Consider the following 25,999-nt stretch of genomic DNA (forward strand, 5'->3'; position numbering starts at 1 on the left):
TCTGCTCATAATTTTTTCAAACAAGAGGGAGGGTATGTTCATTAGTGAGGATAAATATGTCAAAAAAGCAGCAGACTTGATACAAAAAGGACAGAGCACCACCATATATAAAACTATGAACAATGTGGATGTAGCACGGAAGAGGCACCTAATCAACTCCCAGCCAGACTTCCCTTCATTAGGAAATAAATTTAAATACTGCTGTTATTAGACTAAAGTATCAACATTCCTATGCACAATTCCTAGGTGCAATTGACCTAATTAACACATTCAGTTTATATTAACATTACAGAAGGGTTGTTATTTGGATTGTTACTACAAAGATTATGTGCATCCAGGGCTGTAGCAGCCAGATGGACAATAACCAGCTTTGCAATGCTGCACATGTATTTTCACTAATACATTTCACGTGCAACAAGTTGGAATCCTACACAGGCATAGACCATCTGCTTCCATACGTAAGAGAGGTTCAGCATAAGCTCCAGCTTCCGTAAGCGTCACAGAAAAACATAGCCAAACTGTATCTGAAAATAAATGATTGTGAAGCATTGCTCTCAGTTACCTGGACTGTATATACTGAAGAGTCCACACGTACGTAGTTAATATTACCTTGCAGACATTGTGTACTGCAGGAAGAGAAGGGTGTTCCTTTAGGGTTAAATCAGTGGTTCTCAAACTGGGGCTGCCACTTGTGCAGGGAAAGCCCCTGGCGGGCCGGGCAGGTTTGTTTACCTGCCGGGTCTGCAGGTTTGGCCAATTGCGGCTCCCACTGGCTGCGGTTCGCCGCTCCAGGACTATGGGGGCTGTGGGAAGCAGCGGCCAGCAAATCCCTTGTCCCATGCCGCTTCCCGCAGCCCCCATTGGCGTGAAGTGGTGAACCGCAGCCAGTGGGAGCCGCGATCAGCGGGACCTGTGGATGTGACAGGTAAACAAATCGGCCCGGCCCACCAGGGGTTTTCCCTACACAAGCAGCAGCCCGTTTGAGAACCACTGGGTTAAATAATAAACAGAGCCTTTTTCTCAAAATAGGTGCAACTTCCATTATTGTCAATGGTAGTCAGGTATGTATAAGGGGAAAAAGGGCATTTTGTTACCTTTTCCTAAAGCAAGATTTTTAAAAGTCACTTTTATGGATTAAATGAGGAGGGTTAATGCAATCCCTAAAGCCACCGTGAACATAACAATTGGCGTTCTGACATCTGTCTGAAATATTTGCTAAAACATAGGCTTGTTTACACACAAAAGTTAATCCACTTTAACTATACTGGTATAGTTAAAGCAGTACAATCCCCCTAGTATGGATGCAGTCATACCCATATAGAAGTGCTTTATACCAGTATAGCCATTCCCATATAAAGAGAATAAAATATACTGGTAGAACTGTATCCACAGCAGGAGTTGTACCGGTATAACTATTTTGATTAAAAAAATTCACACACCCCCCGCCAATCAAAATAATTATACTGGTACAAAAATTGTTTGTACATCAGACCTAAGAAGAGGTGACTACTGGAGACACTAGATAATGGTCCATCAGCACAACAACTATTTTCAGAGATCCATATCTTGGATTATAATGCCAAATGGACCATTATGATATGTTATAAAAATATATAACTGAGGCTTCCACTTTTAAGATCACAGGGAAGCCTGCCTGCCTAAAAAATAAAAGCAGTTACACCAAAACACACTTGTAACGAGGATTCTGAACTCACTCATCCGGTGACATCTTCACATCACTCCTAATCATTGGATCCAGGCTGACAGATTAATACACATCAAGTCAATTAAAAAAAAAAAGACACTTAGTGCAGGAGTAGACAGAATGTCTTGCTGCCATATAAAACTGAAATTGTATTGCAACCAGACATGGAATTGGACCCAAAGGAGCCATGGAAATTTATATCAACCTTCTTTTGAGCCACAATATTTTTCTAAACCCTACAAGATTAACAGGCGTGTTGTGAGCAAGACACGAGAAGTCATTCTTCTGCTCTACTCTGCGCTGGTTAGGCCTCAACTGGAGTAGTGTCCAGTTCTGGGCACCACATTTCAAGAAAGATGTGGAGAAATTGGAGAGGGTACAGAGAAGAGCAACAAGAATGATTCAAGGTCTAGAGAACATGACCTACGAAGGAAGGCTGAAAGAATTGGGTTTGTTTAGTTTGGAAAAGGGAAGACAGAGGGGACATGATAGCAGTTTTCAGGTATCTAAAAGGGTGTCATAAGGAGGAGGAGGAAGAAAACTTGTTCACCGTAGCCTCTAAGGATAGAACAAGAAGCAATAGGCTTAAACTGCAGCAAGGGAGGTTTAGGCTGGACATGAGGAAAAACTGTCAGGGTGGTTAAGCACTGGAATAAATTGCATAGGGAGGTTGTGGAATCTCCATCTCTGGAGATATTTAAGAGTGGGTTAGATAAATGTATCAGGGATGATCTAGACAGTATTTGGTCCTGCCATGAGGGCAGGGGACTGGACTCGATGACCTCTCGAGGTCCCTTCCAGTCCTAGAATCTATAAGATAGCAGGAAAATGCCTGTCTGGACTCAGCTCAGTTCATAGGTTTAATCAGATTAGTGTTTATTTGAAGACAGATTATTTTAGAATCAAATCACAAACTTGCATACAATAGTTACTAAGCTGCACAATATTTTAAGAGTTCCTCTTCAATTAGTCTCTTAAACATCAAAACACGTGTTCATTTCAAAATCAAAATATTTTACAAGGAAAAGTAATAGTAGGCAATGCTGCATATTTACTATATGAACTATATTTAAACTACGGAACTGGAGTATACTTTGCTTTACAGTACATCAACTGGCATTTTAAATTTTATATGTTCCTAAACATACCTTAAAAGAAATCATGCAGCTTTTCCCATGAAGTAGAGAAACTTGCAATGTTTTACATACACTGGCTGTTTATCCACTGCTCAGTTCTTTAAATGCTTGCACATAGAGAGTCAGGTGTCTAAGTCACGTTTCTACAGTTTTAGATTATAGCTGCCTAATCAGTTAGCCTGCATCACCATATCCTCTGACACAATAAGGAGCCTAACCACTTATGCTGATCATCCTCTGGTCGCTTGTTAAGTTTTATAAATTAGGGGTGCTGCTGCCACTGTTTTTATAGAACTGACGATTTGTTTTAGAGCAGAGGTTCTCAAAGTGTGGTCTGTGGACCACCAGTGGTCTGCGAACTCCATTCAGATGGTCTGTGGATAGTTCCCTCTAAAGGTACATGCCTGGGCAGCCGCACACAAGAGAATGAAGGGCCACCCACCTAATTAGTGGAGCTGCGCAGGCATGGCTCCACTAATTAGGTGAGTGGACCCTGGAGAAGACGCATATGTAAGGTGAGGTGGTGGCCTTGGGGGGGATAGGGAGTAGGTGGGAGGGGACAGTGGGGTGAGAAGAGGGGGTGGGAGGAATTTTAGATGTGCAGGGCTGCAGCGGCCAGAGAAAGAGGCGACTTTCCCCAGCTCCAGAGCTGCAGCTGCTGGGGCCCTCCTTTCCAGCCTCAGCTCTGTGGTGGGGGAGAGACCCCTCCTTCCCAGCCCCAGCTCAGGGGCTGCTGCGATGGAGAAGAGAGGACACATCCATCGCACTAGAAAGGTAAGACTACTGATATTAAAATATGAGGTGTCTGCTTTTATTTGTAGAACAAAAAAAACTTTTTTTTATATAGCGCTTTTATCCAAAGCGCTTTACAATAGTTAGCTAATGGTATAAACAACATTTGGAAAGATCATTAAGTGGTCTGCAGAGACCCTCTGCAATTTTCAAGTGGTCCATGGAGGAAAAAAAAAAAAAAAGTTTGAGAACCACTGTTTTAGAGCAAATAAAACTCAGAGTAAAGATGATTTCCTGTACAACCCGAAGCTAAAAAGAGCAGATTTTTTTCCCCCCTTTTGTAAACCAGAAACCCTGGCTTTCCTTTTAATTACTTTATGATGACCTATATCATATGGTGTTTAGAGGTAATACACATGGAAGCAACAATTGCTGCATTTTCTCTAGCAAAAAGAGTCACACAGTCATTTTAACCCTTTCAAGTAAGTAATTCTCAGTGTGCCCATACTGACAGATCTCAGCTCTGGGCACAAGTTTCAGTTGAAAATTATGAACATTTACTTGTAAAGCCACAACACAAATGGTGTTGAATATGCCACTATATTTTAGTCAAGCACATGCTGATTTCCTGATCCAGTTTTAGGGTGAAATGAATTTCATCACACAGTGTCAGAGCAGATACTCAGTTGATGTGTAAGTGAGTTGGAAAGATTAAATCCACTCCCTCGTGTTGGGGCTAAGATGCAGGGTTGCAGCCTATGGGCTGGAATAGCAACTGCAACTCCGAATCACTTGCATCGATCTGCTTGATGGAACTAGAACCAGCATAAACACGGATCCCATTGCATGCCCCCATCACTGTCCTATATATTGGCCTGTACACAAAACAGCTGCAGACTCTTCTGCGGTGCTTAGGGAAAAGAGTTGGGGAGGTTTCCCTATATAGCTACTTTGCCAGCAGCCCTCCCCATACTATGGAGATTAAGTGATGCAAAGGCTTGTGCTGGTCCTCTGGACCATGGAAAATTTCACCCTCAGAGAACAGGTATTTTTGACAGTTTCCATTTTTTTTTTTAAAAAGTATAAAATGCACTTACAAAATGAGAGTTGTATTTTTGACCAAATTATATTTTACAAATGGTATCTACTTACAAAGAAAGCAAATAGCTAGCAAGAACAATTACAATAAATTAAACTTCAGCTTGTATTACATTTTTTTTCCCTAGTAGGCTTGTTTATCAAGCTATATAGTCACATGGCTAGTCTACCTTTTTGAGCATAACAATTTGGGAGATGATATTCCAATTTTAGCACTCTTCAGATCAAAATGCCAAAACCTGCTACTTCCATCAAGCATTTAAAAAATCTAAACCCCGGTTTGCATTTTACGGGTTTTGTTCAACTTGTAACTGCTAATTTCTACTAACAAAGTACGGAAAGAGACTGGTAGTTATGCTTGATGTATTACTAAATATGAGAAAAAAGGTCTTGCTTACTAGTGATTTTTTTTTTAGTTTTGATGTTTTCATAACCTTGATTCCTGTTCATAAAATTAAATCAGAAAAAACATTTTAATATGAAAAATAGAACAAACATCAAACTGAGAAAGTTAGATTTACACTCTTTTAGTCCTTTTACATTCAAGACTGAGTCGATATTTCAATACTGTAATTAAAAGATATTTACAGAAGCATTAGTAGAAATATACCAAAGAATTAATATAAAGTGTCACAAACCCATAAAAGCAAGGAAATTCAGAATAAATACTGACGGCCACTCTTAGCTCACATCCTCCGTGCCTAGATATTGCAAACTCCTCTAAGTGTTAACAGTTTTCCGTACAATGGAGGAAATTCTCCACTCACTTTAGATTTAATGGGAGTTGTGAATGCATTTAAATGAAAATATAATCCTCAATCTGTTGCAACACCTAGGAATTACACAATGATTTAAAGATGGTGTGGCATAATTTATGAATTCTCTTTATGGTGTTTATTAATAAAGAACTTCAATAGTGTTTGTGGTTCATTTTCTTAAATTAAAATTCCCACTGACTCCACTGTATGTAGTCTTGACCAGATAAAGAAATCATCTAAATTAAACTATTACTTTTACTGTATTAAAAAAAAAACCACAGCATTGCTGATGGTACAATTATGGATTGCCAAGATACTTCTATTAGCACCACACCCAAATACAATGTAAATGGAACAGGTATTACATGAATATTAAGCTCTAATGTCTAGTCTATAGGAGATTTAGCACATACAAAATTTCAGGTTTTATAAGCAAAGTGTCTCTTGGACACAGTGCAATATGTGACTATCCTGAGGGGAAAAAATCTTTTCATTCTTATAACAAAACTGAAAACACTAAGCCCTTCATTAAGAAAAAATAACTGATTTTGAACAGGAGACAATAAAAGATCTAGATTTTTAAAGGTGCGTGCATTACTGCATGTATAATGCCCAAAAACTGGCTACTAATCTGCCAGAAAGAAAGAAAGAAAGAAAGAAAGAAAGAAAGGCCATCTGTGGAGCTCGCGCTTTTTATTTAGAAAAAGAATCTTAAATTTATGAGCTATGTTTGATGCATAATGGCTAAACAGCATATCAATATAAGTAATATTTAGCATTTTAAACTCACTATACATTAATCCTTGTGAGGTAGGAAATTATTCCTATTTTGCAGTTTGCTTAAATAGACAAAAAGAGTGTATTGACTACCAAGGCCACAAAACAAGCCAGTGGTAGAGTCAAGATTAGAACTCAGGTTGACCACAGTGACTCTTAGAAATGTCTATACTTATATAATTATGTGGGTCGGCTGTTTTGTGTTTGTTTGTTTTGTGTTTTAAAAAGAGATCTTGAACTTCAGGGTCAAATGTTAGATCGAGATTCACTGACTTTGATACTACTTTTGGAATAGGAATTTGTTTCAACATTAGTTTTCTATGAAATTCACCTCTTTTGGCGATAGTCATTCACTATCTCTACAACCAGAAGAGTTAAGAGGGAACAAAGATGACTGCTGAACTCAAAGCTTACATGCTAGAGATGTCCAACATGAGCATTTTGATTGCACACACATGCTCTGCAAAGGTATCAGCCCACTTACAATGCACTTAAATTGTAAACAAATTTCCTCAAATCCAAAGACTTGTTAAATAAAGGCCCATAACGGAACTGTAACTCTACAGCACCACAACATTAGTAACAAACATGGCTTACACCATCTTTTACACTTGGATATTTATCTGTTGATCCAGGAGGTTGAAAACATTTTTCCCTTATCGCTTTTCTACAGGAAATTCTAATTCCAGTATCTTGCCACATGCTTTACAATTTAAAAAAAATATGAAGTGGTGATGTAGATTTCAAGAAAAATATATATATATACACACGCACATATTTACAGTATATTTCTTTTTTCCCTGGGCACCTACCACTTCAGACTGACTAATTAAATTATCTAACAGCAGTGGCCCAGGTGTCACTTGTAGGGAGAGTCGGAAGGACCCATCCTGGAGGGATGCAGCTTCCTTCAGGATGATCAGCTGGTACCAGATACTGATCCCATTCATGCCTTTAATAGAAAAAAGATTTATATAGGCATTTGTTCTGTTCCAACTTCAGTGATAAGCTATCTCACATGCCTTAATAAAATATATTCACATCGGTGTTATTTTTTCATATTGTTTGATATACAAACTCATTATAAAATGTACTTCTGAATTACATTCTTCAAAGCAAAAACTTGAAGATACATTTTTAAACCAACATGAAATGAGCATGAGTGAGCATGCAAATTTCTAGCAATTATATATGGAGATTCACTACACTTTACGCTGAAGTCTACAACATATTTAAAGAGTCAAAAGCATAATGTTCCTGAATTAGCTTTTAAAAATGACATCAATATAAATGTTTTTTAATCATGCACTTTACCCTAGTAAGTATGCTGCCTTCATTTTAAAGGTTGTACCATTTTGTCTCCATTGTACATAGTTATACAGTAAGTTAGGATCAGGAGGAGAACACGGACCCTTCATTTCTAGGCTGGTTTGATGGCAACTCGGATATTGCTAATCTATGAACTTTATAAAATGTAAAGTTTGTAAAACTTAATTTTAAAACTTTCTATGAGAAGGTGAGCATGCTCCCATGTAAAAGCAAGTCAAGTGCTCCAGGAAGGTTCACAAGGTTTTTTTGTGTGCAGAGGGCAGCAATATTGTTGACTTGAAAATGAGTTTTTTTAGAGACCATGAGTGCATTGCTGTGATTATATGTTATGATTGTAGTGGGCTAGTTATGTTATGATTGTAGTGGGCTAGTGCTTTGAAATTAATATTGTGTTGGGTATGAAAGCTGCCTTAATTTATTATTTGCTTGCTTTTTAATGTTCAGGTTGTTGTGAGGAAATATATTTCAGCAACTATAACGCTATGTTAATGCAGAGTTTTGGGTGGGAATACATTTATATTAGCTGAAAGCTGAGTTAGGCAAATAGAGCTGCCAATTTTACAATCAAAGAGATCTGATGAGAATTCATGGTATAAACCTGATATTCTGGAGGTCAACGAAACAGATGTTCTAATTTTATCTTCACAAATCTCTGTATGACAGACTACCACCTCACTACCATTAATAAACTAAAGATATTTGCTCTTACCTTATCTGGATGAGGGCTGGAACAGAATGCTCAGCTTGTAAATAATATTGTCTAAAGGGTTGCAGTAGATGATTAAGGGGAAACTCATCTGTTAAAACACATACATAAGAAAACCGTTAAACAAGATATGACCTTCAATATTAAAAAGGTGCCATATCTCACTTGTCACTCCGTGATTATTGTTTAAAGTTATTTGCCAATTAATATATTAGTTACAAAAAACATTATGGGATTTCTGATGACTACAAGTGGTTAGGACTTTCTACACTCATATAAAAGACAATACCTCCACTAGCAAACTCTCTCCCTGGGAACACACTGGTATTGGGGGCGTACTAAAAGGAATAATGACATCCACTGAGTCCCCAATACTAACGCATCAACATGTTGTGGGACATCTTCCATTTAAATACCAAATTCAGCCTAATCCTGCTTGGCTTGTAAAGTTTGGTGAAATCATAGTTTGTGATACCGTGACTACCCGGCCTCTTACATAAAGTAATTTTCCAATTCTTACCACACTATAAATATGATAATAAAAGGGCATGAATGAACTTGTGTATCTTGTCTCCTACTCTTCATAGTGTAAATTCAGCACATATCAGCTTTTCCAAGCAAAGTTGTGCTTGAATTTTAACCTTACTTGTTTTGAAAGAAAGAAAAAAAACCAACAAAACCTCCCCAATACTGAACTAAAATATGCAGAAATTTACCTGGATCCCCAAATAACTTGGAATCAATATCACGTTTTTGCTGTAGAAGCTTTTCCCTTTCTTTCTTCTGTTTCTTTTCCATTTCTCTTTTCCTCTCTTCCTCCTGTTCTCCTTCTAACATAACTCTTAATGCTCTCTCTTCAGCTTCATACAGTTCAGTGCGTTTTCTGATCAGTGCCCTCAGCCTCTCTATGTGATGTTCAAAGTCTTCATCTGCTGAGGGTGGAGGACAAACACCTACAGAGACAGTGAATTAAGTTATAATTTTCAGTCACAGAAATGGTATTAATTTCAGTTTCATACTGAGAATGGAGTTTGTAGAATCTCCAATGAACTTATATCTCAGTCACCCATTTTCCTCATGACTATCCTCAATAAAATGATGTGGGTCAAGAAGGCGTTTGGAAAGAAAAGTGCGTAACTGTAGTATTCTGCATGCTACAACAATCTTTCGGAGATACTATCCTATAAGAATGGTATTTAAGGTAACTAGTAAAGAATAACATTTGCTCAGACAGTATCCTCCGAATCCTCACTAGCCAGGTACTCTATGCATGAAGATTATTATTTATGTACAAAATGTTCCTGATAGCCTGGTTATTGGGTACACTCAGCACATACTGCTTACATAAATATAACCTATGGTTGTTAATAATACCACCTAATAAGAAGTAATTATTAATTATTATTACAGTGAAAGTTTTATTATCTGGCATGTTGGGAGAATGGGGAGTGCAGGTATGTCAAAAATTCTGGTTAACTAAGAGGGAGGGAGTTTGGGTGCGGGAGGAGGCTCGGGACAGGGGGTTGGGGCACGGGAGGGATTTTGGTGTGCCAGATCTGGGCGGCGGTCACCTCAGGTGGCTCCCTGGAAGTGGCAACATGTCCCTGCTGCTCCTAGGCGGAGGTGTGGTCACTCCCGGCCAGGCGGCTCTGTGCACTGCCTCTGCCTGCAGACACCCCAGAACTCCTCCCGCACCCCAACCCCGAGCCTCCTCCCGCACCCAAACTCCCTACCAGAGCCCGCACCCACTCCTGAAATGCTGGCTTATAGAGCTTTCCGGTTGGTAAAATGCCAGATAACACAGCTTTTACTGTATTAAAAAGTCATTAAGAAAGTCTCACCAACTGAACCTGTTAAATAAAGCATTTGGAATAATGCAGGAAACCTATTAAAGTTACTAATTCGGCAGAGTCAGGAACAAGTAAAAAGACACTGGTGCAACTGGAGAAGTCCTTATCAAAATACCTTTGGAAAACCCACTAAAGGCCTGATCCTGGGACTTGCTGAATCAGCCCTCCAAGAGCTTATTGTTCTCAAGAAATATCTATTCTGTTGAAACATCCTGAGAACAGAACATAGTTTTATCCAAACAGTAAAGTACCATTAGAGGAAATAAAAAGACCCCAAACCAAAAACACCTTGCAACCCAAGGCCCTAAATCTACAGTCACGCACATGCTTAGCTTTACTAGAGTGAGAAGTCCCACTGATTTGTGATTTCAATTAAAATCCATGGGATTACTCACAGCAGTAAAGTTAAGCATAAAATTGCCTTATGGGGACCTCTGCAAATAAATCCTCCAAGTGACCACTTGGGTATTGTCTACACTGCAATTAAAAACCCATGGCAGGCCCATGCCACCTGACTCAGGCTCGGGGACCTTGGGCTGGAGCGTAGGCTCTAGGACCATGTGAGGTGAAACAGTCCCAGTGCTCGGACACCATAATTAAACAACCCCACAGCCCACCAGCTGCAGGTTTTTAATTGCAGTGCAGACATACCCTTTATTTACAAAGTGAGGGCACCAATTCATCTTACAGACTGTTTGAACTGTCCATAAACTTACACAAGTTTTAGAGCTTGGAAGGCACCACTATCATATCCCACTTTTAGCAGAGAGTTTGTATTACACAGATAATTACGCAGGGCAAGCTTTTGCCAGCATTACTTATGTTGAGTAAGCCTTTAATCCATAACCATGAAATAGGGGTAATCACGAAGGGGCTACCTGATGCAAGGATGGAAAATGCTCAATATTATGGAATTTCGTAAAATTAAAATATTTGCTAGACATATTTGAATCCCTATATAATATTGGTCTAAAAATGTTTTATTTCTTGAATTTCTGCAAGGATCACAAAGTGCCAATAATTCACCTTTTCTTCCTGCTGCCTCTTTTCTCAGTTTTCGAAGCTTTTCTAAAGCACGCAGGATGTCCACCATTCTCTTTGTGTCTGCCTGTTTTTTCCTTACTTCAGATAAGACACTGTCTGCTGCGGCTTTAAGTTCACGTTCCTGCGAACAGAAAAACGTACAGAGAAAACATGAAACAACATATGTGGGCAAAAATTAAAAAGAAAATTCAAATAGGATAAACGGAAAAATAAGTGAAATCCAAAACAATATTCCAGTGATGGAGATGAAGTCAGTCAGTCACCCGTCTACTGTGTCATTTTTAATGGTAAGAAATAAAACATGGCAAAGAAGCCTAAAAAATTGGAGAGTAGCAGAGTAACACCAAAACGGTGTCAATTATCAGAGGGGTAGCCGTGTTAGTCTGTATCTGTAAAAAGCAATAAAGAGTCCTGTGACACCTTATAAACTAACATCTGATAGTCTATAAGGTGTCACAGGACTCTTTGTTGCTTTTTATCAAAACAGTGGTATCAGAGGCTGGTGAAATCATAAGCCTTAATAAATTCTGTCCACAGATCAAAATGACAGATGTATGTATATTAAACAAAACGGGGATCCAGATCCTAGGGTAGGATGCACTATGGGGTAATCAATTATTTTTGGTCAAGATCCAAATGTCTTGGTGAACAAACTCCAGGTTCCAAAGAAAATATCATCAAAATAACAACAACGATAATAATAAGTAAATAAAAAAAATTCCTGGTCCGTTCAAAAGCGTTGAGTGGTCTGGATTTGGTACCCAGGGTTGATGTCCTAGTTTGTAAGTAGACAGCACTAGGTTAAACGTTTAGGGGTCAGATCTTGGAACTTGAACTGCATGCTTTGTACCATTCTAGTAACACAAAACAACTGTATAGTGAGTGGATCTGGTATCCTGACTAAGTAACTCCTGGGTGGCATAGAGCTGATATTGTGGCTCTTATGCCACCACCCTTCAGGCCCCTAATGCAGGATAAACCTTTTGCTTTAAAAAAAAAAAAATCTAAAATGGAGAGCTAAAAAAAAGGGACACTTCTCCAAAGTGCTTACGGTGAGAATTATGCTATGGAAATTAATGGAGCTTTCAGTGGGTCAACAACAGTATTGCCAAGTGTTCAAAAAAATCATGACATTAAAAAAATAATTCACTCTAGGTTCTTCTTCTTTGCCTTCTGGTTTCTGAAGCCTGATATATACTTAAAATTTAGCCTTACCCAGATACATCGCTCAGGGGGGTGAAAAATTCACATCCCTGCATGCTAGTTAAACCAACCTAACCCCTAGTGTAGACATGGTTCGGTAAATGAGAGAATTCTTCTGCCAACCTAGCTACCGCCACTCGGAGAGGTGATTAACTACAACGATGGGAAAACCCTTTCCATTGCTGTAGGAAGCATCTACAGTATGGCACAGTATGCCATAGCTGTGCTGCTGTAGTGCAGACATGGCCTGAGCATCTAGACGATGATCGGGTCACATTCTCAAGCTTTCCTCTGCAAGCACAAGGGCTAGAAATGTACTTAAAAAAAAGAAAAAGAAAAAAATGAAAAGCAATGATTTTCACATAATCCCTTGACACCAGGAAGAGGGGCTTTAAGAATGTTACTAAATTTCACAAGGCTTCCAAAAAAAAAAAAAGAGAATTATAATAATTCCTCACACTTCTTGGAACTTTCACTAGGGGAGGGCAAAGCATGTAAGCATACCAGCCTTACAAACATGCCAGTGAGGCAGCTAAGGGATACACCAAGGATCAGTGCACTCTCCAATTTAATATAGCTACAATGGAACGCAGCAACCACTTGGCACATGGCAACACATTAATTTAGGACTAGAAAGGAAGAACTGTGTCCAGGTGAAACTGCAGGGAAAATTTTATGTAGACTGAATGCCATCAGCCATATCAGGATTTGGCCAGAGCAGCACAGTCAACACCCCCAATGGATCTTTAAGGACTATCAACGGTCAGGACCATGTCAAAAGCACAGCACACCCATAGGTGCTTGAAGTTGGGGTGCTGCTGCACTCTCTGGCTTGAAGTAGTTTTGGAAACCACTTCAAACCTGGGGCTTGCGGCAGCACCCTACCACGGTTGCCAACCCTCCCGGATTTGCTGGGGTCTCCTGAAATCAGGCTCTATCTCCCGGAGGCTAGTGAAACCAAACCAGCAGTTTAGGCTGATAAAACTCCGGTAGCGCAGCGGGACTAAGGTAGGATCCCTGCCTGCCCTGGCCCTGTGCTGCTCCCGGAAGCGGCCAGCATTGGGGGCAGGAGAGGGGACAGAGGGTCTCTATGCACTGCTCCGAGTGCCAACTCTGGAGCACCAATGGCCGGGAACTGCAGCCAATCAGAGCTGCAGGGGCGGCCTCCTGTCCCCCCGGGTTGCACTGGCAGGGAGCCTGCCTTAGCCCTGCTGCTCCAACGATCAGGAGCTGCCCAAGTTAAGTGCCACCCAGCCGGAGCCTGCACCCCACACCCCCAACCCCCTGCTCCAGCCCTGAGTCCCCTCCCAGAGCCAGCACTTCATACCCCCTCCCGCACCCCAAAACCCTACCCCTGCCCCCTCCTGCACCCAAACTCCCTCCCAGAGCCTGCACCCCACACCCCCAACCCCCTGCTCCAGCCCTGAGTCCCCTCCCAGAGCCAGCACTTCATACCCCCTCCCGCACCCCAAAACCCTACCCCTGCCCCCTCCTGCACCCACACTCCCTCCCAGAGCCTGCACCCCACACCCCCAACCCCCTGCTCCAGCCCTGAGTCCCCTCCCAGAGCCAGCACTTCATACCCCCTCCCGCACCCCAAAACCCAACCCCTGCCCCCCCCGGCACCCAAAAACCCACCCAGAGCCAGCACCCCACACCCCCAACCCCCTCCTCCAGCCCTGAGTCCCCTCCCAGAGCCAGCACTTCATACCCCCTCCCGCACCCCAAAACCCTACCCCTGCCCCCTCCTGCACCCAAACTCCCTCCCAGAGCCTGCACCCCACCCCCTACCCCAGCCCGGTGAAGGGGCGGGACCCCAGGGAAGGGGCAGGCAAAGGGGCGAGACTGGTTGGGTTTGTGAGATGACCAGTTCATAGGTTTAAAGGGTTTATAGGTTGGCTCAATGGCTCTCAGCACCCCCACTCCCCCAGTGGTACAGCATCGACTGGGGGGGGGGCCTGTTCCGCGCCACAGCTTCGCCCCTCGGGGCTCCCCCCGGGCTAAGGGACGGGGCTCAGTACCCGGTTCTTCTCCTCCACCTCCTGGACGCACTTGGCTCGCCACCGGTCGATCCTGGCCTCCCTTTCCGCCGCCCTGGCCGCCTCCTCCTCCCGCGCCGCCTCGGCCTCCTGCCTCCTCTTGCGGAGGCGCAGCCGCCTCTTCCTCGCCTTCTCCGCCTTGCGCCGCAGCTCGCCCAGGTAGCCGGGCTCCCGCAGGGGCCGCAGCTGCTCCCGCAGCTCGCTCAGCAGGGCGCGGGCCTGGCCGTGGGCCTGGCCCCAGCCCGCCTCGTCCCCGGCGGCCTCCTGCTGCCGCAGGGCGCGGCACAGGCCCGCCAGCTGGGCCACCGGCCGCAGGGCCCCCGCCGCCAGCTGCCGGGCCTGGCTGGGGCTCGGGGCGCCCGGCGGCGGCGGCGGCGGGGGGAAGCCGCGGGGCCGGGGCCGCCTCTGGGCCAGGAACTGGGCCAGCCAGAGCTCATCGCGCTGCCGCAGGGCCGCCTCCTCCCCGCCCTCGGCCGCCTCCCGCGGCTCGGCGCTGCCCTCGCCCCACGGCGGCGGCGGCGGCGGGCCCGGCTGCCAGGGCGGGTACAGGAGCCGCGGGGCCGCCTCGCGGCCGAGGGGCGCCGGGCCGCAGCCTCCCCCGGGGCCGGGGAAGTAGGGGCCGCCCGCGGGGAGCGGCAGGGGGTGGCCCGGGGGCCGCTCGGGCGGCAGGAAGGGGGGCGGGGGCTGGGCTCCCGGGAAGGGGCCGCCGGCGGGGGAAGGCGCGAACAGCCCCCCCGGGGGCGGGAAGCCGCGGTACTGGGGGGGCGGCGGCGGCGGCCCCGCAAAGCGGGCGGCGAAGGGCAGCGGCGGCTGAGACATGAGGGGCCCGGCTGGCCCTGAGCCGCAGCCAGCGGCGCGAGCGCTTCCGGCAGCGCGCAGCGCCCCCTGGCGGCGGGGAGGAGCCAGCAGTGGGGGGGGGGGCGTTAGGTGCAGGGTTATGAATATGTCTGTGTGGGCGACGGGGCCCCGCCTATGAATATTGAGGGAGAAGAGATAGCTCAGTGGTTTGAGCATTGGCCTGCTAAACCCAGGGTTGTGAGTTCAATCCTTGAGGGGGCCATCTGGGGCAAAAATTGGTCCCGCTAGTGAAGGCAGGGGGCTGGACTCAATGACCTTTCAAGGTCCCTTCCAGTTCTAGGAGATTGGTATATCTCCAATTATTACCTTACCTTATTACCTTTTATTACCTTAGGGATCTGAGGGGAAAGGCGCGAGGCGCTATGCCGCTGGAGGAAGGAAAAGGGTCTGGGCAGGGGCTGTAACTATCTATACATGGGGCTGGCAGGGAGGGGTTGCTAAAAGGCAGATGAAGGTGGATCCGTCCCACTCCCGCTTTCCCCTCTGCTCCCTTCAGCCGGTGACAGCAGGGAGCACCTGCCGCCACAAAGTCATTTCTAAACCCACCGCCCAGCCCTTCCTCAGGCCCCTCTGCTGCTGCAGCGCGCTGGACGGGGTCCCACGCTGCAGCGAGCGCAGCGCAGAATGGGCACCAGCCCCTCACCCAAAGACACCAGAGCCTGGGTTTAACAGCACCTGCGGCTGTATTACAGGCTGCCTTTGGCCCATCCACATCAACAGCCTCTACCTTCCTCACTGCTAGAGCCGGTCCTGATATAGGCTGGGAGGTTAGTAGGAGAGTTGAGCGACCGAACCCCTACATTGCTCCGAGGGATCTGCTACATAACACCAATAGTGAGTCGACTGAAATCACAACAGAGTTTTCTTGTCACCCTTCTACCCCTAACATTGGCCAGAGGGATAGCTCAGTGGTTTGAGCATTGGCCTGCTAAACCCAGGGTAGGGGAGTTCAATCCTTGAGGGGGCCACTTAGGGATCTGGGGCAAAAATTGGTCCTGCTAGTGAAGGCAGGCGGCTGGACTTAATGACCTTTCAAAGTCCCTTCCAGTCCTAGGAAATAGGATATCACTCGCACAGATAAGGGGTCAGTTATTGCAAACAAGAGCAGAGAATGATCCTGTTACCTGTGCACTCTGGCTTCTCCCAGTGAAGCACCTACCTACCACCTCACACAATCAGCCCTGGAGTATAGGTACCCTACCAAATTCTCTGCCATGAAAAACATGTCATGGCCCATGAAATCAGACCTCCCCTATGAAATCTAGCTACTGGAAGGGAGGAGAGGGGTATGATCATGTCCCTGTCTCCAGCTGCTAGTCTGCCAGGCTGGGGCAGTACAGGACTTACTCTTCCCCTGCACAGCCATGCTCATGGGCACATCAGAGCCACCTTCCTGAACCTACCCCACCTGCAGGAAACTCGGGGGCTAAACAGCAGCCTTGGAGCATCTTGCAGCTGCAGGAGGTTGCCAGATGTGGGTCTGATCTCCCCCAGAGAACCAAAGTGCAGGTAAAGAGCAAGTCCTGTCCCTCCCCAGCTCAGCAGGGGCTAGGAGCCTCCAGCTGGGGTGCTTCTAGCAGCATAGGGAAGATCAGACCCATATCCACCTCTTGCAGCTGATGGCAACTCCAGTGCTGCTGCCTTCAGCGCTTAGCTGTGAAGGCAGCACTAGAAGTGAGGGTGGAAATCCTCCCCCATGATTCTTTTGGGCCAGGACCGCCAGGTTACACCAATGAAATTTCAGCTGTAAACATCTGAAAACATGAAATTGACTAATTTCTAACTCCCACAGCTGTGAAATTGACCAGACTGGATCATGAATTGGTAGGGCCCTAAGTGTATGACATTGCCTTTATTGACTTGGCCTTGGAGGTGGCCAACTAGAGTCAAAATAGGTCAAGTGGGGCTACACAGCTGGCCTGAATACATCTGCAATACCAGCTACTTGAGTGTAAATCCTCCTTTTATTGCAGGTGTGGCAGGCAACAGTAGGAGAATGTCTCAAGCAGCAGCAGAATTAAAGCACAACAGGTAATTACAAATCAACATGTAGTATTTGACTGTTACAAGTCACATTACTTAATATAGCCCAGTCAGAAAAATATATGCATTTACACAGCTAGCTTCTAGTGTGGCCTTGTTTGCTCCAGGGAAGGGATCAAAAGCTTGTTATAGTGCACCAGTCTATTCCCAGCTGCTTCAGTACATTCATTCTAGCCAAACTAGCAGTTGAAGAACTGCTCTGCTGTAGGTTTGCTGGCCCAGCCACACTCCTGTTAGTCTAGATTCTTTCAGCTACAGCGTATGGATATCTATCCCATTCCCATAAACCCCATCTCCAGCTCAGTTTCCAGGAGCAGTGAAGCTGTGATTCCAGACAGTACTAAATGCAACAGTGGGGTGATGGTCTAATTGAACCTTTTCAGTTTCTTTATCCACAACAGTGCAGAACTGGTTTGATTTAGTCTGAAATGTTTTTGAAGCCTGCTGAAAGTCTTCAGTAGCTGGTTTCTAGAATTTCCCCTCACACATTTGTGTCCCTGGAGGTAAATAGTCAAGTTTGTAAAACTCTTTGCAAAAAGCCAAATCCAACCTCTTCTCCTAGACCTTTGGGGGGGTTCATTATGCAACTCATTCTACCAAGGTGCAAGGAATTGACAGAGAACTGCCACAATTGCTAACACAATGTACTTTCTCAATGAAATGTATATAGATGTACAACTCTTCTTCCCTCTTTCCATCACAAACATTGTTTGGTGCATTTTCCAAAAAAAGCACTGATCTTTACTTATAGAGTCATTCTAGCCTTTTTATTGCTATTTTGGACACAGCATTTCATTTAAGCTGGACATTTCCCTTGGCTCAGTCGTATCCAAAGAGGAGATAAAGCAAGCATTTCACTAAAGCATTTACTGTCTGTAACTAACTCTATAGAAGGAAGCTCTAAAACATCTCATTCCCCACTGTATCAACTTGATAAGATTTCAAATGAGTATGAAGATGCAAGAGGATGGCCTTTAAGAACCTATTACAATTAGGTAACTTTTTAATTAAACAATTAGTGGAAGAAGCATTTACCTGACAATACTAAGGTGGATAACCAAAGGCAATTTATATTAAACAGATTTCATTCTCCCAAGTTACAGCTACTTTGCTTTTTTATTGTACTTCTGTTATATGTACCTTTAAATTTTAAGAATATGAAAATAGTCATGATTAGCTTGCATAACTCCCAAAGAAACTTTATTCTATTACATAGATTCAAAACTGTCTTAAAAATATGAAAGTGGACTCATCTGTGAATGTTCAATATGTAAATATATAACTTTAATTCAGCTTTTTAATGAGGATCCTGAACTCAAGCATTCTGGAAAATATTTTAATCATTTTATGTGCCATTACTTAAGTCTCATGCTTCATCTACAGAAATCGGTAATTCATGAATATTTGCTTTGTTTTATTCAAATACCAAATCTGCTTTTGAAGTACAAATTGTAGTTATACCACATTTGTTTAAAAACATTTCATGATTACACATTAAACTAAGTTGTTTAATGGATTTTCACTAAAACATTTCTCAATCATTTAAAAAAGAATTAATAGAATTAAAAGCTCTTTGAATTTTCATTCTACAAAAAGGAAAATGAGGTTAAAAGTTACCAAAACTGGAAGTCTATCTACAGTAAACTAACTATGGTTGCTTCTCTTGGAAGTATCCTGAACCCTGAGAGCAGCCTTTCCTGAACCATTACTGGGTAGTTTAACCAGAAGAAAAACTGATTCAATCTATATTTATTGTATCCATTCTATATAAGCATGTATGTATTACGTGACTGACAAACCATGTTAATTCTGAACTACTAGTGAAGAAATGAAGGTGTGGGCCAATAGAACAGTACCCATTCTGATCTAAAACATTCACTGTATTCCTATCCGAGCCTAAAAACTGTGAGGGTGTTTTAATTAAATTAACTAGCTTGACTCAAAACTTAACAAAAGTCAGCATAACTTAGAGCCACATATTGCTAGGAAGAACAAAACATCGAAGTTGTCAGCATAGATTTTAATTTCTGAAATAATCAAAAAGATACAAGTCCCTTAGTGTTTTACAAATGTTTTCCTAAAGGATCAAGTTAATTAGAATGTAAAACCAAGTTAGGGCTTTTTTTGCTTTGCTGAAAGTCTAAAACCAAGAGACAAAAAACACAAGATGCAACACCAACATTTAAGCATATAACTTAAAAAAAAAAAAAAAAAGCAGTGTCATGTGAACAGTCTACTGATTACATCAAAAATACTATACATTCACTTTACTTTCTTTCATCTCTTAATGTTATAAGAAGATAGGTGGGCAAATATCTGGCACCAAAAAACTGATGCATGATAGTTCCAATACTTTAAACAAAATGTACTATATAGAACATTAATATTTAAATTTTAGGCCATTTTAAAGTCTAAATCCACATGGTCTACTTCCTGTAAATTGTTTCCTTCCAAAAGAAATTCAGACTTCTGGTTCCACTTGCTTTTACAGTATTCTAAAGGATCTGTTAAAATGTACATGTGATGCTAAGGTAAGTAAATAATGATATGACATTTGGTACTGCAGCCAATTATTGTAACAAGTTTGTGTTACATTTCAAAGTAGCATAAAAAAGGTCATAAAACACGTCTGATTTTTTTTCAAAATCCAGTTTCTAGGAAATTTTTAATGACAAATGTAACAAGTCTCTCCAGCATCCATTTGAGTTCCAAATGTACATAAATCTAACACTGGCATTTACAGTGAATGAACTTAACCCAAGTGAGTGAAATATATGCAAAATTAAGTTTGCTTATCCTCTATTTTATATTTAACGTGTTTTCCCATGTGTAGAGTAACATTATTGTAAAATAAAACTATTTGCGACACTTGCATTGTTTAAGCAACACCTTCTTTGCTTTCTAGAATTGTTAAAGTACATTTATTTAAAAACTGAACAAAACGTAATATACAATTTATATTTGAACATTATGCTACGGAAGTCCAAATAATGTCCACTGAATAAATCAATGTGATGTTACAATACATGATCTAATTTTTTTTTTTAAATATCAACTTTTTTGACCATGTATTATATCCAGGATAGATCCAATGCCTTCAGTATCAGACTGTAATGCCAGATAATGATCTTGAAAATAACCAAGCACACTATATGCAGGAGAACACTGACACTATTTAATTGTTTGCAGCATCTGCTTGACGAGGCCAACCTTCCTCTTCAACTCCTGAGTCATACTCTTCTTCAGATGTATCTTTAGTCGGAGCCCTACAATTAAAAAGAATTGATCACATATTTTATAAGTTGAGAGGAGAATGCTGGTAGGATTACCATGGCTCCTCACAGACAGGTATTTCATAAAGCATCATTTCAAGTTGGATATGGCATGTGTGCTGCTTTAAATACTGGTCTCAAATGTCTCTTGGGAAGGCAATTCACTGATTAAACCTTATTTACTTGCTTGAAAAGGAAAAATTATTTACATTCTTTATCACAAATTAAATGACCAGAAATAAATAGAGTAAAGTTTAACTTTCCAATAAAAACTGCAGGCTCCCAGTTATTTTGCAGTGCACTTCTTAATACTTAACGCGAGTATTACTGAAGATAACACTTCCTACTTCAACAATCCCCTCTCTATCTGCAGGTTGAGCTCTTCAGAATTAAGCCTCAATACTGACTTGATAAATAATAGTATTATCTCCTATGATGTTTTGGGGAATCTGTCTACATACAACTTATGACTTCCAGTTGATGATATGAAATGCTTTAATGTGTACAGCAGAGGTTTCCAAACTTTTTGCTGGCATGACACCACTTGAGTGAAATATTTCCTCCTGGAACCCCAGACAGCATGGAGGATGCCATTTTGAAGAGCATGACCTCACACGTGACCATGTATGCAAAGTCATGCTGTGTGAAGCAAAATGGCATCCTCTGCATACTAAGGATTGCTGCACCCCATCGGCTGATGGTGCAACCTCAATCCCACAGTTCAGGAACTGCTGGTGTAGTGAGTCAGCCACCAGTTGGCAGGTGCTATGTCATGTACCTGCTAGATCAGGGATGGTGCGTGGTTGTTAAACCGTAATGGGTTGCCTATGCAGGTGGGAACCCACTGGGACAATGGGTTGGCTGGAGCTCAGAGGAACAGTTCCCTGAACTTCTCTGCAGGGAGGGCAGAGTGGAAAATCACCAAACAAGACAAAGGGGCAGGGATGACAAAGCAGGGGTTTAAAATGGACTTTCAGATAGAACCAAGGGCAGGCTTTTGGACAAAGCATTGGACAGGAGAGAGGGGCATGCCTTTGTAACAGATAGCCCTGTTTTACTGCTGAATTTGCTGAGGATGGAGGAAGCTAGCTGCCTTAGAGGGGGGCAGGGAGAGACAGACACTCCATGATTTTGGAAGCCATGTGCAGAAGAATACTGGGCACCCCAGAGACAGGGATGGGTCACGTAATAACTGCCCTGTTCTGTTCAGTCCCTCTAAAGCATCTGGCATCGGCTGCTATTGGAAGACAGGATTCTGGGCGTAGGACAGCTTGGCCACATGGTCCCATTTCTAAGATAGAAATGTGTCAAGAGGCCAAGGAGAGAAACAGTGCTGCTGCCTACAGAGACCCCAGGGTCCAGTGTGAGGCTCAATACAACAGCCTGATGAGTGTGCAGCCAGGGGGAACTCTACCAGTGCTGCATGTTACATCTCCATTACACAGAAAGGGAATCTGAGGCACAGAGGCTATGCAGCTTCCTGAGGGTCACACAAGGAATCCTGTGAGAAACAGGAACCAGGAAAACTGACTCCCAGTCCTGTATGTTAGACACAGAACTGTCCCTCCCCTCTCCACATCATCTATTTATTTAGATTGGGGAAAAAACACAACATATCCAAGATCTAATAAAATCATTAAATCCCAGCAGAATTAAAGTAGTAATTTCAACAGGAACTCAGCCAACCAGCCACCTACCTGCAGGAACACCTTTTTATCCCATTCCCTTCATCCCTGAGGCAAGCATACCCTCTGCCATCTCAAAAATATTATCAAACAGATGTATTTTGCAGCATGCCTAGTTCAAATTCAGCTATTTCCAATCCAGGAAAGGGGAGCAAGTTCTGTGTGGAGCCCTCACAGAACACAGAATTTTTTCTTTTCAGCAAATACACCACCACTCACTTAAATAGCCTTAGTGATATATTCACAATTAACTCATCATACACTTGTTTTCTGTTTCTAAAGAAACACACACACACTGGGAAGAGTTCAAAACAGAATGTAATACATTTAAATTTAAAAGTTACAAAATAATTTTATATTTTTAGGTTTAATATGTAATATAACAATAGTAATAAAAAAATCCTAAATCACTAGTACAGAATATGCATTAAGTGCCCTATATCTACCAACTATGTATGATATACACAAAGTCGGAAGATTATTTTTGGAACATGTATGTGTGTAGAATTTTATTTTATTAACAAAAAACATTTGTACGAGGCACTGGCTGACTGACTGTCTAGACTATTAGCCTGGCTGGAATTGCAATTCCTATGTTACCTAATATATCCTGGTTCTTTTTTGCCTTCCACAACTTCTTTGTCAACCTCCACACATACAATGTCAGAATTGGGTACTTCGAACATGGGCTCCAGCAACAACTTTTCCTATGAGCAAAGAGAAAAGTAAAAAAATTATGTATACAATGCTTTGCACAAAAGTAGTTCTGAGAGTCACTTCATAATAGTGGATACTGGACTGGAAGAAATCTGACTAGCTATTGTCATTAGGAAGAAATTTACTTCGCAGGTCTTAATATCCTGCCTAGAGATCCTTTTTTAAGCATAAGAATACTTACATTCAAAATACATTATCTACACCTAGTGAGGCTGATAACACCCCCTAAAAAAGGCTGCACACTTACCATTATAGATCGAAGACCTCTTGCACCAGTCTTTCTGTCTAGCGCCAGTCTGGCTATAGCCTTCAATGCATCCTCAGTAACAGTCAATTCACACTACATACATAAGAATACAGTAAACTTTGTTAAATATTTCATTTGTAACTTTCCTAAGTCCATGGTTTACCCATCTTTCATTTAACAATAAATACATTGTGCAAAATAATTTAATAAAAATATTATTAAATAGCTAGTTCATTAAATAGCACTTCTAATTCATCTTTTGGAAATTTTACCGAAACAATGTATTCACCAAAGAACAGATGTTAATATAAGCTCTTTGATGATTTTGTCATAATCTGCTCTTGCACCTTCCTTTTTTTTAAAAGAAAAAGTTCTTTTTTTGGGACAGGTTCCTTGGACTGCGCAAGTAAAGCAACAAGAAAACCATAGCTATATAAATACTAATGCTAATGTGTATTAAAAAATGGGACAGATTTGTACCTAATTTAGAGGGCTGAGTTATCATGAATGGAATAAAATATGATGGTTTGCAGATAATTTCCAGTTTGTTTGTATTAGATAAAAATCTTCAAGTACCTGCTTTTCAGTTGCAATTACAGTATGTTTTCTCCTACCATTTCAATATAGCTGCATAGCTGTAAATGTGTCAATAGACTAGGTTGCATTCAACACAAAGCAGTGATGAATAATGGGTTATGAAGGCCATTTGCTTAGATTCTGTACAGGTGTATTTACTACTGGCCTCTCTGTCTTGTCTACACTACAGACCTGAACACTTGTAACAGAATCATTTGTATGGAATGAGTTCAAGTACAAACCAGTTAAAATTAAATGGCTTCTGGGGAAACATTTTAAGACAATTACTTTTAAGTTCTGCCTTGCAACCACACACCGGTGCTGTCCTAAAACATTTCCACTGCAATGTCCCCTGTCCATTCAGGGAGATTTCGCAAGACCACTTGCGCACGCTTGGACTGTAGTGGGAGGACTAGGTGAACAGTTTCAGCTTGTCTTCATTCACAGTGGTACTAAACTGGTTCAGACTGAACCAATTAAGTTGTAACTAGTTATTAAATCTTCTAAAAGAATCTGGTCTAATAACTGGGTAGAACATTGGAGGCTTGTGTGTGTGTGAACAGTATTCTATAAATGCTGCAGGAGCATCAATTTAAAATTTTCTAGTACAGATCAGGCTCTTGAATTAGGTACTAATGCATTATAATACACATTATTAGAAAAAGGCCAGATTATTTTTTTTCTATAGTACCAATGCACTAGGTGCTTTATAGAGACAGATAAAATGACAATGTCCCTGCAAAGGGTCTACAATCTAACTAGACAACAAACTAATGTGAGGATGATGAGTGAAGGGAATAAGCTACAATAAAGGCAAGCTGATTAGTGAAACTTAGCATGTGCCTTGGAATGTTTGCAGTTTCTAGAAAGAATTTCAAGCATCTAATATTTTAACACTTCTGAGGGGAAGACTATGATTAAAAGGCCTATTTCTGAGGAAGCAAAAAGTGGAGGCATAACATTAGGAAAAAACCCTTTCCCCAAGCCATAAGATACTCAAATCAAAGTAGCTTTGAAACCTGATTCCAAAATAGAACACAAAAATATCTAGCTAATGGAATAATGCTAGTAATTCCATTATATCTTTAGTGAGACCAGGCAATCTTTTCCTACACTGAAGATAGATATTTTGAAAATTCAGCAATTTTACAAGAAATTACAGCATACACAGTTGGCCAAATATGATATAGTACTCTTAAGATATTGAAAATAAAGAATACATTTCTCATGTAGTTTTTTGGTTACTTAAGAGAAGCCCAATAAATGTAATAAGATCTTGCTAATCTCTTTGTCCCTGAAAATTAAAATTCCTGGCACCAAACCAAGCAACTAATGTAGTCACTGAGGCAATGAACAGGGATTCTCCCAATGAGTGGGGATTTATGCAACTCCCATTACTTACCATTCTTTGATAAGACGATGAGTTTATTTTCTTTAGTCATAAAGCAGACAGTATATCTTTATATTGAAAAAGCCTGAACATGAATTCCATAACAAGGATACCAAAAGGATGTCAATTAGTAAGACAAAAAAACCAACAACGAACCTTGTCCATGCTGAATAATGCCTGGTATTGAGGAACAACAGCATTTCTTGGCTCAGTAAGAATCCGTACAAGTGTTTTCTCATCCAGGCTGTGCAGGGGAACCACCACAGGTAAACGTCCCACAAACTCTGGAATCATGCCAAATTCAATGAGATCTCTGGCTTCCACATGCCGCAACAAGCGATCTTTTTCTTCAATATCTTGCTGTGTATTGGACTCCCCACTTATGTTAGCGAGGTCAGCTGCTGCTGCAGCCCTTCTGCCTTTCCCCAAATTAGATGGCGTGCCAAAACCAAGATACTGCAAAATAAACACTGCATGTTCATGGAAGAGCTACAGTTACAAGTTTGCTTTAATTTTAATGTTGTATGAATTAACAGAAACCTGTTGTAACATTTAGTTCTCTCAGCAAGGCACTAACACATAGTGACTACTGATCGGGCATGAAGGAATTAAATACTTTTCACAAATTAAAATGTGATTACATTACATATTTTGTACTAGCTGCTATGTGATACGAACACCCTCCGATAACAATAAAACGTACTCTTCCAAAGTGAAACAGGTGATCATCTAATAAAAAAACTACACCAAAAAGCTTTACAAGGCTTGGGGTCAGAACTGTAGACATAGGGTTACCAGATAGCAACTATGAATAAACAGGACAGAGGGTGGAGA

General features: G+C 42.0%; 3 protein-coding genes across 5 annotated transcripts in view; all 3 read right to left on the minus strand.

Annotated features, from left to right (window-relative positions):
- The window catches only part of UBAP1L (ubiquitin associated protein 1 like), a 41,536-nt gene extending 34,379 nt beyond the window's left edge, over positions 1-7,157 (minus strand). For both annotated transcript variants that reach the window (XM_044978682.1, XR_006572270.1), the window contains exon 1: positions 7,019-7,157. The gene's annotated coding sequence lies outside the window, so the exon portion shown is untranslated. The remainder of the gene's footprint in view (positions 1-7,018) is intronic.
- Positions 5,183-15,206, minus strand: PDCD7 (programmed cell death 7). The gene is made up of 5 exons (XM_044978680.1): positions 14,360-15,206; positions 11,118-11,256; positions 8,958-9,194; positions 8,245-8,332; positions 5,183-7,158 (listed from the first exon to the last, which is right to left on the minus strand). Exons 1-5 carry the CDS (start codon positions 15,194-15,196, stop codon positions 7,041-7,043), a joined length of 1,419 nt encoding a protein of 472 aa, XP_044834615.1. The 5' UTR covers positions 15,197-15,206; the 3' UTR covers positions 5,183-7,040.
- A 3,397-nt stretch (positions 15,207-18,603) lies between these two features.
- CLPX (caseinolytic mitochondrial matrix peptidase chaperone subunit X) overlaps positions 18,604-25,999 on the minus strand; it is a 33,982-nt gene continuing 26,586 nt past the window's right edge. For both annotated transcript variants that reach the window (XM_044978679.1, XM_044978678.1), the window contains 4 exons: positions 25,322-25,621; positions 23,200-23,292; positions 22,836-22,942; positions 18,604-20,544 (listed from right to left, as the gene is read on the minus strand). In XM_044978679.1, the coding sequence (XP_044834614.1) occupies positions 20,454-20,544; positions 22,836-22,942; positions 23,200-23,292; positions 25,322-25,621 (591 nt within the window). In that variant the 3' untranslated portion in view covers positions 18,604-20,453. The remainder of the gene's footprint in view (positions 20,545-22,835; positions 22,943-23,199; positions 23,293-25,321; positions 25,622-25,999) is intronic.

This window comes from Mauremys mutica, chromosome 11, assembly GCF_020497125.1.
Source record: "Mauremys mutica isolate MM-2020 ecotype Southern chromosome 11, ASM2049712v1, whole genome shotgun sequence".
NCBI classification, from domain to species: Eukaryota; Metazoa; Chordata; order Testudines; family Geoemydidae; genus Mauremys; species Mauremys mutica.

What these genes read in the sequence shown, in the direction of transcription:
- PDCD7 (XM_044978680.1), bottom strand. Translation starts at nt 15,196, where the DNA reads ATGTCTCAGCCGCCGCTGCCCTTCGCCGCCCGCTTTGCGGGGCCGCCG. An exon ending in AGGTGGAGGAGAAGAACCGG is followed by an intron (nt 11,257 to 14,359) that starts GTACTGAGCCCC and finishes TTCTGTTCGCAG; the next exon opens with GAACGTGAACTTAAAGCCGC. An exon ending in AGAGGCAGCAGGAAGAAAAG is followed by an intron (nt 9,195 to 11,117) that starts GTGAATTATTGG and finishes CTGTCTCTGTAG; the next exon opens with GTGTTTGTCCTCCACCCTCA.